The following is a 17,507-nucleotide window of genomic DNA, read 5'->3' as shown; positions in this document are numbered from 1 at the left end:
GCAAATGATATGCAGAACAGAGAATTTTTCACGTTTGCTTACAGCATTTTCACCCTTCAACGATTCCAACTTATTTAAGATCATATTTTTTGCGTGTTTGAAGCATGTATCTGCAATATGCCTCTAACATGAGCTCATATTATCATTGTGTTATTATTGTGTTGTTTCACACTGTAAACTGAATGTTTAAATACTCATATTATCAGTGTAGAGCATCAGCACAGACATATTGAACCGGTCATTCGCTGTGTATCAGCCCGAGGCTATAACACACTGCAGATCTGTGTACTGTAACATCATCTGTGTCGCACACACACACACACACACACACACACACACCTGACAGCTGCTGATCTTACCTAGATCTCAATCAACACTGACCGAACAAACAGCCACAGTTTCAAGCAATCACACCTCCAACATGCTCAAACCAGCTTTATATTATATTTAACGTGTGACAACTTGCCCCGGTCTGACTTACAGAGTCTGGATTTACATGTGTATGTCAAGTATAAGTTGTTAGATTTAAACTTTTAGTTTCAGTTCAGTCGAATTACTGTAGAAACGTCTCGATGTGTGTGTTCTGGCGCCCCCTGGAGGAGGAATCAGCATCTGCTGGACATTAATGTGCCATCGCCTCAGATTATTGCTCTTGCTGACAATCAGAAGGTTTTCTCATTTTAATATGTGAATGATGTGTATTTGTGTTGCATCCACAGCTGAGTCTGTGAGCACTGGTTGTTGTTGTCCAGATGGTGGCGCTGTTTGATTTCTGATCATTTGAGTGTGTGATTTAAACAGATCCCGTGTGAAAACAGTCCTGCTGCTTTTGTTTCACGGTGTGTTTTCTCCAGTGTTGAGGGAATGTGCTTCTTCATTTCATGAGATCTGCAATCAATTTGCCTTTGCGTTTGGACCGGAACCAGATGTTTAGTCAGCGTTTGCAGGTCCAGCAACCGATGCATTATCATAATGAGACGCGATTAATCACGGCGGCCTTCATTCTCATTATCAAAGTGTTTTTAATGCACCGATGGAGAAGTTTGCCAAGGAAACTAAGTAAAGCTTGGTCACGCAGATCAACGTCACACACTCGTTCACTTATTACATGCAGACACACGGCGCTGAATGCTCCTACACTGACATTGTGTTATATTATAAAGCAAAAATACAGCAATCTGGAACTCTAAAACTCTAAAAGAAAAGCTGCTTTATTGCATTGAGCTCAAATTATATCAGTAAAGACATATTTTAGACATGCATAACCTTGTGAAGTACGATTTAGAAAGTACTTTTGCACAAAACGCCCTCTCTTTATTAAAGGCCCCACTTTTGTTTCGCTTAAGAAACAGCTTAAAAGATGAATAACAGTCAAAGCTGTGAACATTAGGTAAGAACTGCATAGGCGTAGATTTATATCAAGCATTTCGGGATGTCTATGCACACACCGCACAAAATGCTTAGTATTTTTGTCTAATTTCCAGTCCAAAATCAAAGAAATATTAAGGCAAAATGCATTTACTTAAGTAGTAAAATGCCATAAGATATTATGTCTTGTTTTCTGGGGAAATAGGTCAAAATTAAGTGAGTTTTTTGCTTAAAACAAGTAAAATTATCTCCCAATGGGGTCAGAAAAATAATATATTTTCTGTTTGAATTTAGATTATTTTTCTGACCGCATTGGCGGATAATTTTGCTTGTTTACTCACTTAATTTTGATTAATTCCCCCGGAAAACAAGACATGAAATTTTATGGCATTTTACTCATCTAGTAAATGCATCTTGATTTAATAATTTTTAGATATTTGGACCAAAAAAATATTTAGTAAGAAAAGCATTTTTGCAGTGCAGGCATTTTAAAATACGCACTTTAAATAATTAATATATCAAGTACTTTATATAGTATAGGTACTTTTAATTTTTTGTAGCTCTATATGTCTGTTAGTTGTTATGTATGTTTTTTTTTGTTTGTTTGTTTGTTTATTGCTTATTTTTCTGTCTGGGACTACGGATGGAAATTAGCATTGTGCTAAATCCAGCATATTTACGTCAACTTATGTTGTACGTTCATCAATATGCACTGTCCCATCCAAATAAAAATGAAAAATGAAATGGATACGTCTACATTAATCCGAATACATTTGAAAATGGCGTTTTTGTCTCAGTGCGGATGAGAAACGTTTGGAAAGCTAAATTCCCCTTTACTGCGCATGCGTTAGACACATCACAGAAGCTCACTGAGAGGATACAGACGGGAAAATATATAAAGTCTCATAAATAAATATCTGATGGTCCAGGTCTCACTCACTCACTATTATATGTTTGGTCTAAAACACTAAAACTGCTCTCATGTTTAATCGCAGGACAGCAGATGTGAGTAAATTCTGTGCAGGACTGTGTTATGAAGAGTGTGTGAAGACACACATTAGAGCAACAGTGTGAAAGTGAACAGCTCATCACAGGCACAACACCGCTATAAACATCAATATCTATTGGTACAATACACACTACCGGCACATCCAGGAACTCAACTGTCAATTTCGTCAGAAAATAAACTAGACTTCCCATAGACTTCAATACAAAACGCTATAGAGCGTGAACGACACATCCTCAAACTTCATTTGGTCAATTTAAACACATGTCCCTTCATTCTCCCAGCGTCAAATTGGTGTAACAGCCCCACCCAGTGGAGTTATATATATATTATAAGATATAATATATACATTTAAAGATGTTTACTTTAAAAAACGAAGTAAAATCATTGGCTTTACCATGGTGACTCGATGAGGTACAGGTAAGTGTCCGGGTGAGACTCCTCTGGCCACTGGGTGGGGCTGTTACACCAGTTACACCAGTTTGACGCTGGGAGAATGAAGGCACATGTTTTTAAATTGACCAAATGAAGTTTGTGGATGTATCTTTCACGGCAGGGTGGACTTATAATTACTTGACATGTTTAATCTTAGTGATTTCTTAAGTTATTCATGCCTGTACGGACGTTGTTTTGTGACGCTATTTTGTATTGAAGTCTATGGGAAGTCTAGTTTATTTTCCCCTAAAAGTGGGCGTGAATCTGTTAGAGACATCATACAGGTGAACCTCGAAACATTAGAATATCGTGCAAAAGTTCAGTAATTCAACTTAAAGGTGAAACTAATATATTATATAGACTCATTACATGCAAAGTGAGATATTTCAAGCCTTTAATTGTTATAATTGTGATGATTATGGCTTACAGATATGAAAACCCCAAATTCAAAATTAGAATATTGTGAAAAGGTTTTCATATCTGTAAGCCATAATCATCACAATTATAACAAATAAAGGCTTGAAATATCTCACTTTGCATGTAATGAGTCTATATAATATATTAGTTTCAGCTTTTAAGTTGAATTACTGAAATAAATGAACTTTTGCACGATATTCTAATTGTTCGAGTTTCACCTGTATGATGTTGCGCCGGTTGTGAGTATATGCATCACAAGACTAAACTTATTATTGTTTTTAAATTCCTCCGTTTTGACAGTCCACACTACAATGTGAAAACGGCGTTTCCAAAAACGTTTTCAAAAAAGCTTCGTTTTCATGATTAAAAACGCCGTCTCGGTGTGAGCGGAAGGACAATCGGAGAGTAAAGCGAATGCGTGTTAGTGTGGACTGAGTCTGATTGCTTTCTTCTGCAGAAAACTCTCTGTTGCGGCCGGAGGACATCTGGATGCTGGACGGGGATGAGTCCATTACCCATGATCCTTTGTGTCGTCCCAGCAGACCCGATCACCTGGACTTCCTGAGAATCACACCGCCTGAGGATGACATCATCGGGGAAACTCCGTACTATCCGAAGCTTGGACTAACCGTGAGTCGATCAGCGCTGACACAACTAACATACAGTATATATGATGCTAGCCGGAACTTATAGTCATATCAGTGAAAATATGAGCAGTACAACTGTTTTCAACACTGATAATAATCATAAATGTGTCTCGAGCATCAGATCATCATATTAGAGTGATTTCTGAAGGATCATGTGACACTGAAGACTGGAGTAATGATTGATTTGATCACAGGAATAAATTACACTTTACTATATATTCACATAGAAAACAGCTGATTCACATTATAATAATATTCAGTGTTTTTGCTGTATTTTTGATCAAACATATGAAGTCTTGGTGAGCAGAAGAGACTCTTTCAAAAACATAATTTCTTTTTTAATTGTTCCAAACTTTTGGCCAGTTGTGTAGCTGAGAACATTTATGAGTTATTGTTCTTAATTTAGTTTTTGCTGCTCTTCTGTGGACATTCGAAGAAATGTTATCCACACAATCATGACGAAACGCACATTGATGTGCATAACATACAGTATATTAATCATATTTCTGTAAGAGTGCATCCGATTGATCTTTATCGGCCGATAATAGCTTTATATAGTTCGATCGGTGATTTAGATAAAGGCCAGATCAGCTGAAAACACACACAACGCATCTAAAACGGGAAAGTAATAATATATTTGACAAGAAATCTGAGGTATATTTTTACAGACTGCTAAAGCTACAGAACAGAGAAGTAGTGTGTGTGTGTGTGTGTGTGTGTGTGAGAGTATAAGTATAAATATGAATGGATGGGGTTAGAATTGTTGCATTATTCCAAATAAATAGATTTAGATTCACAAACAAGTGTAAAGCAGGGTTCCAGACTGCGACCAATTTTTGAGAATGTGCGAGTTAAAATTTTATGTGGTCGCATTTGGGGCGAATATACAATACCTTTAACGGAGAAAAGTAGCTCCGGCTACAATGTTCTTCCGCAAGACACTTGCAGTTTATTTATTAATGAACGTGCACGTCACGCGCATTGCACACTGATGGTGAAACGCGCCAATTAAGTCATAATAATTGTAAGTTAAATGTACAGTGTACGACATGTAAAAAAGACAAGAGGCTAACAATGTCAAGATCAATATTTGTGTAGCCTGGCACGGTGTTTTCACACTGCATCCGTTCCAGGAGCGGTGCGTATAAGTGCAGAGATCACACACACCGAGTCTATCTCTGCTGTGCTGCACGCGCTGAATTAAAGTGACAGCGCAGAGTTCGTGGTCAAAAGGAGCACAAATTGACATGACAATGAATTTCCTCATAAATGCATTTAATTAAATAAAATGTAGTAATCTCACCATAAATGCATTTAATTAAATACTACTATTTTTCACAGTCGTCTTTTTACTTTTAACTTTTTAATATTTTTTTTGAGAATATTTTGATTTGATAGTTAAAAGATTAAAACATTTTGCTAACATGAGGTCTTGTCACTGTCAGTCTTTTTACATCAGTGCAAAACTATGGTATGCAGATTAAGACCACTATTCATCAGCATGCATTGATTAATCCCATGGCATGTAAAAAAAAAAAAAAGGTGCGACCAAATCATATGCTGGTGCGACCAACTGAGAAAGTTAGTAGCACCAGTGCAACCAGTGGAAAAGTTAGTCTGGAGCCCTGTAAAGAGATTCAGAGTGGATCTTAATCTATTTATTTGTGAATTTGATACATTTTTGTGAATCTCTTTACACTTGTTTGTGAATCTAAATCTAATTATTTGGAATAATGCAACAATTCTAACCCCATAGAGAAGTAGTGTGTGTGTGTGTGTGTGTGTGTGTGTGTGAGTATAAATATGAGTGCATCGCTGTGATTCCCAGAAACGACTGGATCCAGGCAGAGAAAGCTGGATTTGCAGTTTTCATTGTGTATCAATATATTGAATTTAGAGGTAAAATCATAACCTACAGGTGAAACTCGAAAAATTAAAATATCGTACAAAAGTTATAATTTTGATGATTATGTCTTACTGCTTATGAAAACCCCAAATCCAAAATCTCAGAAAATTACAATATTACATGAAATCAAATTGAAATCAAAAAAGGATTTTAAATACAGAAATGTCGGCCCTCTGAAAAATATAATCATGCATATATATAAAGTTATATACTAAATATATTAGTTTCACCTTTTAATTTGAATTACTGAAATACATGAACTGTTGCACGATACTCAAATTTTTCGAGTTTCACCTGTAATATATTGTATTGTTATATATTGTATTGACAACTCATCAATTAAATATTCACCATTGTATATTCTGCATAATTAAATGTTTTAAATAAACACTGACAAAAACTATACAAGTTTTAGGACTGGACGATATGATGATATAACAGTGATAAACCGGATTTAGACCTATATTGTGTTTATATAAAGCGTTCACAGGCAAATTTGCTTCATGTATTTCCCCGGCGTCGAGATCAGGCTCATATAAATGAAACACGATTCTGCTGCATGTCAGTATCCACGACCACTGGATCTCTGGTGAGTTGTAAGAAACACTATATCGAGTCCAAGCTTTAGTTTAAACTGATAATCGTTTGTTTTACTCGTGTTTTCTCAGTTTCTCCTGTTACCAGGAGAATACCATAATGCATCTCCTATACCATAATGCATCTCATATACCATAATGCATCTCCTATACCATAATGCATCTCCTATACCATAATGCGTCTCCTATACCATAATGCATCTCCTATACCATAATGCATCTCCTATACCATAATGCATCTCCTATACCATAATGCATCTCCTATACCATAATGCATCTCCTATACCATAATGCATCTCCTATACCATAATGCATCTCCTATACCATAATGCATCTCCTATACCATAATGCGTCTCCTATACCATAATGCATCTCCTATACCATAATGCATCTCCTATACCATAATGCATCTCCTATACCATAATGCGTCTCCTATACCATAATGCATCTCCTATACCATAATGCATCTCCTATACCATAATGCATCTCCTATACCATAATGCGTCTCCTATACCATAATGCATCTCATATACCATAATGCATCTCCTATACCATAATGCATCTCTTATATCATAATGCATCTCCTATACCATAATGCATCTCCTATACCATAATGCGTCTCCTATACCATAATGCATCTCCTATACCATAATGCATCTCCTATACCATAATGCATCTCTTATATCATAATGCATCTCCTATACCATAATGCATCTCCTATACCATAATGCGTCTCCTATACCATAATGCATCTCCTATACCATAATGCATCTCCTATACCATAATGCATCTCCTATATCATAATGCATCTCCTATATCATAATGCATCTCCTATATCATAATGCATCTCCTATATCATAATGCATCTCCTATACCATAATGCATCTCCTATATCATAACGCATCTCCTATACCATAATGCATCTCCTATATCATAATGCATCTCCTATATCATAATGCATCTCCTATATCATAATGCGTCTCCTATACCATAATGCGTCTCCTATATCATAATGCGTCTCCTATACCATAATGCATCTCCTATACCATAATGCGTCTCCTATACCATAATGCATCTCCTATATCATAATGCGTCTCCTATACCATAATGCATCTCCTATACCATAATGCATCTCCTATACCATAATGCATCTCCTATACCATAATGCATCTCCTATATCATAATGCATCTCCTATACCATAATGCGTCTCCTATACCATAATGCATCTCCTATACCATAATGCATCTCCTATACCATAATGCATCTCCTATATCATAATGCATCTCCTATATCATAATGCATCTCCTATATCATAATGCATCTCCTATACCATAATGCATCTCCTATACCATAATGCATCTCCTATACCATAATGCATCTCCTATATCATAATGCATCTCCTATATCATAATGCATCTCCTATATCATAATGCGTCTCCTATACCATAATGCATCTCCTATACCATAATGCATCTCCTATACCATAATGCATCTCCTATATCATAATGCGTCTCCTATATCATAATGCGTCTCCTATACCATAATGCATCTCCTATACCATAATGCGTCTCCTATACCATAATGCATCTCCTATACCATAATGCATCTCCTATATCATAATGCATCTCCTATACCATAATGCATCTCCTATACCATAATGCATCTCCTATATCATAATGCATTACCATAATGCATCTCCTATACCATAATGCATTTCCTATACCATAATGCATTTCCTATACCATAATGCATCTCCTATACCATAATGCGTCTCCTATACCATAATGCATCTCCTATACCATAATGCATGTCCTATATCATAATGCATCTCCTATACCATAATGCATCTCCTATACCAGAATGCATCTCCTATATCATAATGCATTACCATAATGCATCTCCTATACCATAATGCATTTCCTATACCATAATGCATCTCCTATACCATAATGCGTCTCCTATACCATAATGCATCTCATATACCATAATGCATCTCCTTTACCATAATGCATCTCCTATACCATAATGCATCTCCTATACCATAATGCATCTCCTATACCATAATGCGTCTCCTATACCATAATGCATCTCATATACCATAATGTGTCTCCTATACCATAATGCATCTCCTATACCATAATGCATCTCCTATACCATAATGCGTCTCCTATACCATAATGCTTCTCCTATACCATAATGCGTCTCCTATACCATAATGCATCTCCTATACCATAATGCATCTCCTATACCATAATGCATCTCCTATATGCATCTCCTATACCATAATGCATCTCCTATACCATAATGCATCTCATATACCATAATGCATCTCCTATACCATAATGCGTCTCCTATACCATAATGCATCTCATATACCATAATGCATCTCCTATACCATAATGCATCTCCTATACCATAATGCATCTCCTATACCATAATACGTCTCCTATACCATAATGCATCTCCTATACCATAATGCGTCTCCTATACCATAATAAGTCTCCTATACCATAATGCATCTCCTATATCATAATGCGTCTCCTATACCATAATGCGTCTCCTATACCATAATGCATTACCATAATGCATCTCCTATACCATAATGCATCTCCTATACCATAATGCATCTCCTATACCATAATGCATCTCCTATACCATAATGCATCTCCTATACCATAATGCATCTCCTATATCATAATGCATTACCATAATGCATCTCCTATACCATAATGCATCTCCTATACCATAATGCATCTCCTATACCATAATGCATCTCCTATATCATAATGCATCTCATATACCATAATGCATCTCCTATATCATAATGCATCTCCTATACCATAATGCATCTCCTATATCATATTGCATCTCCTATACCATAATGCATCTCCTATACCATAATGCATCTCCTATACCATAATGCATCTCCTATACCATAATGCGTCTCCTATACCATAATGCATCTCCTATACCATAATGCATCTCCTATACCATAATGCATCTCCTATACCATAATGCATCTCCTATATCATAATGCGTCTCCTATACCATAATGCGTCTCCTATACCATAATGCATTACCATAATGCATCTCCTATACCATAATGCATCTCCTATACCATAATGCATCTCCTATACCATAATGCATCTCCTATACCATAATGCATCTCCTATACCATAATGCATCTCCTATATCATAATGCATTACCATAATGCATCTCCTATACCATAATGCATCTCCTATACCATAATGCATCTCCTATACCATAATGCATCTCCTATATCATAATGCATCTCATATACCATAATGCATCTCCTATATCATAATGCATCTCCTATACCATAATGCATCTCCTATATCATATTGCATCTCCTATACCATAATGCATCTCCTATACCATAATGCATCTCCTATACCATAATGCGTCTCCTATACCATAATGCATCTCCTATACCATAATGCATCTCCTATACCATAATGCATCTCCTATACCATAATGCATCTCCTATACCACAATGCGTCTCCTATACCATAATGCATCTCCTATACCATAATGCGTCTCCTATACCATAATGCATCTCCTATACCATAATGCATCTCCTATACCATAATGCATTACCATAATGCATCTCCTATACCATAATGCATGTCCTATACCATCGGTTACCAACAGGGGGGTCGCGGCCCACAAGGGGGCCTCAGCGAGCTCTGTGGGGTGTCGCGTCATATTTTGAAAGGTTTGAGCAATGAGCATTAAATAAAAGTCCTTCACTTTTTCTGTTCAAAATTTACAAAATGTATATAATGAGCGAGGTCATCATGAATCCATTTTCCAATCCGTGTTTTTGTCTTATCCTGAACCACTATGGTACACCTACAATAAGTGTTTACATTGGGACTATTTTACACTGGTTCGGATCGCTGATTTTTTTTACACTGCCCCCCCCCCCCACACACACACACACACCACACACCACACACTGGCCCCACACACTTCATCCATCCATCCATCCTTTCTTTCCTCCATCCATCCTTTCTTTCTTTCTTTCATCCATCCTTTCTTTCATTCATTCATCCATCCTTTCTTTCATCCATCCATCCTTTCTTTCTTTCTTTCATCCATCCATCCTTTCTTTCTTTCTTTCTTTCTTTCTTTCTTTCTTTCTTTCTTTCTTTCTTTCTTTCTTTCTTTCTTTCTTTCTTTCTTTCATCCATCCATCCTTTCTTGCTTTCATCCATCCTTTCTTGCTTTCTTCCATCCATCCTTCCTTTCTTTCTTTCTTTCTTTCTTTCTTTCTTTCTTTCTTTCTTTCTTTCTTTCTTTCACATTGTAATAATATTCCACAATTTTAACTCTATTTTTGATTATCCTTGGTGAGCAGACTCAGCAGAATATAGACGTGTGTGTGAAAATACCAGCATACCGACACACCCGTGACCCCACCTGAAACACACACACACACACACACACTGATCTCAGAGCAGATTAGACGGGTGTGACACACACACCCCAATGCACCGCAAATGTCAGCCAAAATGACTCGATGAAGGTGATGATTAAGGCTTTGTCTCATCACTCAACAATAGATCATGTGAACCTGCTGTTATTTACAGGCTTAACTCAAACTCTGTTCTCTGGATCTGGTTTGATTGTTCTGGATCAGGAGCTTTAGTTTGTTGTCGTGTTCCTTGTTTTACGGCTCAAGAAACCGCAGTAATCGCCTCTCTGTGTTCAGGTCCGCTTGCGTAAGAAGAGGCCGGTTATAATCCAGCGCACTTCATAACCTCTACACGCTTGTAGAGCTCCACGTCTGCGTGGTTCTCGCGTATGTTACAGTGTTAATAACTCTAATTAAGAGAGAGGAAGTATATGTTGTGAACTGTGGTTTTCAGCTTTAACTCGTCGAGAGCACTCGAGTCCCGGAGAGACGCAAGAGTCGTGGTCTCAGGTCACAGGGTAACTCACAGAGACCGACCCGAAACACACTTATGAGAAACAAGAATTCAATGATTTTAGCAGCTGTAGTCAGTTTGTTTTAAAATTACATTTATTTATTTAATTTGCCTTTATTTGATGTTTTTCCCTATATTTTTTATATTATAATAGAGAAATTATATTAGATGATTTTATCAGCTGATCAGATTTAAAACAAATTTTTTAAAAACTTTATTTGCCTTTATTTAAAATAATTTGGCCCATATTTTTAATAATACAAAGATAAATTATATTAGATGATTTTTTTTCAGCTGTAGTCGGAGTTTTTCAGAAAACTTTTCTTTCTTAGTATATTTTTGTTTGTATTATATATAGTATTAGCATTTTAATGCTTTAACATTATCATGTAAGTATTTATTATTTTATTCTAGTTATATGCGTGCTATGTTTTTGTTTGTTGCTTTTATTCTAGGTATGTGTTTATTTATAATTTTTGAATATTATATAAATTATGTGTATGTTCTGATTATAGTAATTGTATTAGTTAATAAAAAACCTCTTGTAATGCATTTCCTTCACAATTTTCTCAAATGAGTTTTCAAAAACAGGTTGAAATGACCATAAATGGACTTTTTTCTCTCTCTCTAACTAACTATCTAACTATAACCAGTCTCACACCAGTAGAAGTTGTACAGGACTCGTCACTGGTTCTCTTGGCACTCTTGATTCTGTATTGAAGCGTGACAGGTCAGCGCTATAGCAACAGAGAGGCGTGGCCAATGACATCAGCTGAGCTGATTATAGCCAGTGTAGCTCCGCCCCCTTCACCTGACCTGCAGGAGATTAGAGAGAGAGTGAGTGTTTGTGTGTGTGTGTGTGAGAGAGAGAGAGAGACAGAGAGAGAGAGAGAGTGTGTGAGTGAGTGAGAGAGAGGGAGAGAGAGAGAGAGAGAGAGAGAGAGAGAGAGAGAGAGAGAGAGAGAGAGAGAGAGAGAGAGAGAGAGAGAGAGAGAGAGAGAGAGAGAGAGAGAAAGGGGGAGGAGCCAGACACTGAATCTCTGCCTCACACTCGGCTCCTGTGTTTGGGTAATCAGACACTCGCAGGTGAACCTCTCCCCGTGTGAAGAGCTGGACAGAGAGAGAGGGAGTGGTTAAAGCTCAAGGTAAGCAAACCTGCGTGACTCCTTCTCCCTCTCAAACTTTCTCCGGGGGAAAACACACGCTTGGATGCAGAGACGGATCAGGAAGTGCTTTACTCTGGGAACATGTTGAAAGGAGAAGCCTGGACTTCGTATGCGTCGGCACAGTGAGTTTCCCTTCTCCTGCTGGACTAGAACAACACTGAGAAACTTTAGACTCTCTGTTTTCTTGTTCTCACTCGAGGAACGCACTGTGCTTGTGTATGTGTTTGGATCACTGGATTCACTATAAACGCTGAACTGAACATCTTAAACGACTGCTGGCACACATGTGAAGTGTTTCCAAATGCGACAGAGAGAAACCCGGGGATTTTCACGGACAAAAACCTTTTGTTTGAAAGTAGAGCACATGCAGGTTGAAGTAAAACTAGAGATGGAGTTTATCCCGCATTAAAGGCCCGTTCACAGCTATAAAGATTACTATCTTAGTGTACACAGCATAATTATGTTTATTATAAGCAAGTGCTGTATTTCTCTCATCTACTTTAAATGCTCGAGCTCTGGATTATGATTGGCTCTGATCATTCATCAGCAGGGAAATATAGTTGTGATATTGATAATACATTTAGAATGATTTCTAAAACTTAACCACGATCGTGTTTGATGTGAACGGGCCCGTGTTTATGCAGTTATTGCATTTCACTCCATAGCATTCAATGTAAACAGGAATATGGATCCAGCCAGCAGGGTTTCTTCCAGGTCGGATCAGGTTTCGGCTGTGTTGACGTCGTTTCGAACTTTGCACGATGAAGATTCAAGTCCGAATGGTCTCATTCCTTTAATCCCAAAATCTGTAGAGGGAAAGTTGCTGGGATGCCTCAACTCTCCCGTTCAGGATTCAGAAAGTTCATCGTCGGATCCGTTCCTCGTGCGCGTGACCCGTGTGGAGACGTACATCGACGAGGACGAGGATTCGAAGAGCGTCCAGGGAAGGTCATGTGACCCCGGGGAACGGGAGAAGAAACCCGAGAGCCTCGTGGAGAGATCGCTCCGAGACGCTTCGGTTCTGAGTCGCAACCGGTCTCTGGATCTTCCGTCACGCGTGTCGAGCGAATCCTGGAAGGAGATGCGTTCGCTGAGCATTCACACGGGTCGAGAAGAAGCGCCGACCCGCACGAACGTGAGCAGCTGGAGGCGATCGCTGCCGTTTTGCACACAAGTTGAGGACGTTTCTGTCGAGGATCAACAAGAAGGGAATTTGGGAACAGATCCGGAATCACAAACTGGAGATTTCGAGACCTCATTCTCAAGTCTTCAGGTTGAGACAAAAGGCGTTTCAGAGACCGTTTCGGGAACGTCCAGTTCGGACAACAAACCGGACACCAAAATCGGTGATTCAAAAACTGGTGATTCTCAAACTGGTGATTCTCAAACTGGTGATTCAAAAACTGGTGATTCTCAAACTGGTGATTCTCAAACTGGTGATTCAAAAACTGGTGATTCAAAAACTGGTGATTCTCAAACTGGTGATTTCGAGACCTCATTCTCAAGTCTTCAGGTTGAGACAAAAGGCGTTTCAGAGACCGTTTCGGGAACGTCCAGTTCGGACAACAAATCGGACACCAAAATCGGTGATTCAAAAACTGGAGATTCAAAAACTGGTGATTTCGAGACCTCATTCTCAAGTCTTCAGATTGAGACAAAAGATGTTTCGGTAACGTCTCCTTCAGACAACAAACCGGACACCAAAATCGGAGATTCAAAAACTGGTGATTCTCAAACTGGAGATTCAAAAACTGGAGATTCTCAAACTGGAGATTCAAAAACTGGAGATTCAAAAACTGGAGATTCAAAAACTGGAGATTCAAAAACTGGAGATTCAAAAACTGGTGATTCTCAAAGTGGTGATTTCGAGACCTCATTCTCAAGTCTTCAAATTGAGACAAAAGATGTTTCGGGAACGTCCCCTTCGGACAACAAACCGGACACCAAAACCAGTGATAAATACCAGATTCCCGCTTTGTTCAGCGGTTTGCGTGTGCTAAAGAAAGGAGCGATCGGAGACGAGAGGGGAACGGTGTCAGAAATCAAACAGCGCGACACAGACCGAGCTCTGCTCAATCTCAAACAACACGTCAACAAAGCCAGAGTGGAGCAGCTGAACGTCTCCAACGCCACCAAGAGGAAACCCGAACCCAGACCGTTGTCTGAAATCACTAGTTTGCTACAGAAGGGCGCCGGAGAGGACGCCGTGGAGCCGGACGGAGAGAGCTCGGGGAACGGTGGCAAACCGGCGACCGATTCCACGTACGACGCGCTAAAGTCCAAACTCTTCAGCTCTAAAGCGGCTAAGAAGGAGCCGGCGGAGGCGCTGCTGGATCTGGACGCCGTGAGGAAAAGGAAGAGGAGCGAGAAAGAGTTGCTGAGGTCCATCTTCCAGAGACAGGCCAGCAAATCTCCAGGCGGCGACGTCAAGAGCCCCACCGAGGTCAAAGTATGTGTGACTTATGACCTCAGGTCTCACAGGGTGGAGAACTGGCGTTACACAAACTCTCGACACACAAGACAAAAACATTTGGAAAATAAACAAAAATGTGACATAAAACTCACACAACTGCATCTTAAAGTCCTATTTACCTAATAGCAATCATTCATTCTCTACTTCGTGGTTTTGTTAACACAGTCACTGAAATGCATTCATTTCTAGCATCAGGATTATTATTACTTTTTAGGTTTTATCTGATTTTTAAAGGTCCAAAAAACCATCTTTGCTACACGTCAGTGAATTAAACTGAAAAATGTACCATTGATTAATATTGTTTACAGTCTATGAAACCATATTTTTGCTAATAGCACATTTTGTCCTTATGGAAATAGAATTATTCAGATTTGAACAATTTAGGTTAATTAGTAAAAAAAAAAAAAAACAGAAATGTGACATAAAACCCACACAACTCTATAGAATGCGTCTTAAAGTCCTATTTATCTAATAGCAATCATTCATTAATTATTAATTCTTTACTTCATGGTTTTGTTAACATAGTCACCGAAATACATTTTTTCAGGTTTTTTCAGGTTGTCTGTCCTTACAGGGTGGAGAATTGTCTTTACACAAAGTCTCGACAAACAATACAAAAACAATTCTAAAATAAACAAAAATGTTACAAAAAACCCCACACAACTCTATAATGAATATAAGTCCTATTTATCTAATAGCAATCATTCATTAATCATTCGTTCTCTACTTCTGGTTTTGTTAACATAGTCACTGAAATGCATTCATTTCTAGCATCAGAATTATTTTATGAAGAATTCTATTATTATTATAATTTTCTTTAGATTTTGTCTGATTTTTAAAGGTCCAAACAAACATCTTTGCTACACGTCAGTGAATTAAACAGATTTTTTTTTTTTTTTTACCAGGAACAAATATTGTTTATGAAATTGTATTTTTGCTATCAGCACATTTTGTCCTTATAGAAATAGAATTACTTAGATGTAACAATTTAGGTTGATCAGCTACAGTACGTTAGCTAACACAAACTAACATTAAAAGGTCTTGGTTAATTATGGTTGATGTTAATTTGTACATTTTTATTTTTGTCAAGTTATTGAAAGACAATTTAAAAATAATAAAATAATAATTATTAAAAATATAAACAAACCCGACCTGTTGACATTGACGTGAAGAGGTATGATGAAGGAAAGTTAAAACGTTGACAAAATGATGCATTAATCCACACGGTGTCCATCAAGACAACAGATAAAAGGGTGCCAAATTTTAATTAGTACATTTTTTAAATCAAAACGTTAATGAGTCAATGAATTTTTCACAGTATTTTATTAACTACCGTTAACATTTACGAATGCTACAACAATATAACGCTCGTTTTAAGTTCATGTTAGCAAACACATTAACTCGTGCTGATAAATGAGACTTTACCGTAAAGTGTTTAGTGTCAGTCAGTGTCAAAATATCAATAATATATATCAAAATATATGTGTGTTTGGTGGAGATGATGCTCTTTCATACAGTTGTATTTAATCCATGTGAAAGTAAAGTTTTATTCACTCACCAAAACCATTTTTCACTTGCGTTTGGTGAGTGTTAATCCCAGATTCTTTGGTGTACTAGTTTTTAAAGCGCTTTATTAATTAATTTAACTTAAGTTAGTTATGAGAGACTAAATATTAATACTAAATGAAATATAATTCCTGCTAACAGCGAACGTTCTGGCAAGCTTCTCTCAAAGTTATGAGCAAACGTTCTTCATATAATGTCTATTCAGAGTCTTCTGGTCTTTAATAATGTTCTCTAAACGTTAGCACAAAAACATGAATTATTAATCATTCATGGAATGTTTCAGACATTTTTTAAATGGCTTAATAACGGCTTGTTTCAGAACATTAAAAAAGTAACGTTCCCATATTGTTTGAAGAATGATGAAAAGGAATGTTTCTTTAATGTTCACATAACAAAACATTTTTAAAACAGAAATAACATTTTCATGGGAACTTTTTTATTTATTTTAATGAATGAATTCCCTTTATTTAACCAGGAGAGAAGACTTACTGAGATTAAACTCTCTTTTACACGAGTGTCTGGCTGAGATAGGCAGCCGGGTTTGCATATACAATTATACATCAAAGTTACAACATAAAAAAAAATAAAATATATATATATATAAACATAAAACTTGCAACCGGTTAAAAACATTTACACACCATTAATTTACTCTGAGGATTGCTTAATAAAATTTTAAATTGACTACAAGACATCAAATCTGTTAGCTTCAAGATTCCAATCAGAGGTTTCTGCATATTATTTCTAATTTCTAATTTCCTCCGAGACTAAGGTCTGCTGTGTGTGTGTGTGTGTGTGTGTGTGTGTGTGTGTGTGTGTGTGTGTGTGTGTGTGTGTGTGTGTGTGTGTGTGTGTGTGTGTGTGTGTGTGTGTGTGTGTGTGTGTGTGTGTGTGTGTGTGTGTGTGTGTGTGTGTGTGTGTGTGTGTGTGTGTGTGTGTGTGTGTGTGTGTGTGTGTGTGTGTGTGTGTGTGT

At 37.5% G+C, this 17,507-nt stretch overlaps 1 protein-coding gene across 1 annotated transcript in view; it reads left to right on the top strand.

Moving 5' to 3' along the window:
• Positions 1-17,507, top strand: part of LOC130078679 (formin-1-like) — a 107,502-nt gene that overhangs the window by 13,064 nt on the left and 76,931 nt on the right. Inside the window, 2 exon segments of the mRNA XM_056244269.1 lie at positions 214-237; positions 3,684-3,856. Coding sequence (XP_056100244.1) covers positions 214-237; positions 3,684-3,856 — 197 coding nt within the window.

Source organism: Rhinichthys klamathensis, unplaced genomic scaffold, assembly GCF_029890125.1.
Source record: "Rhinichthys klamathensis goyatoka isolate OS25496 unplaced genomic scaffold, OSU_Roscu_1.1 h1tg000951l_1, whole genome shotgun sequence".
Taxonomy (NCBI): Eukaryota; Metazoa; Chordata; class Actinopteri; order Cypriniformes; family Leuciscidae; genus Rhinichthys; species Rhinichthys klamathensis.
This window is presented reverse-complemented; position numbering and strand designations above follow the sequence as displayed.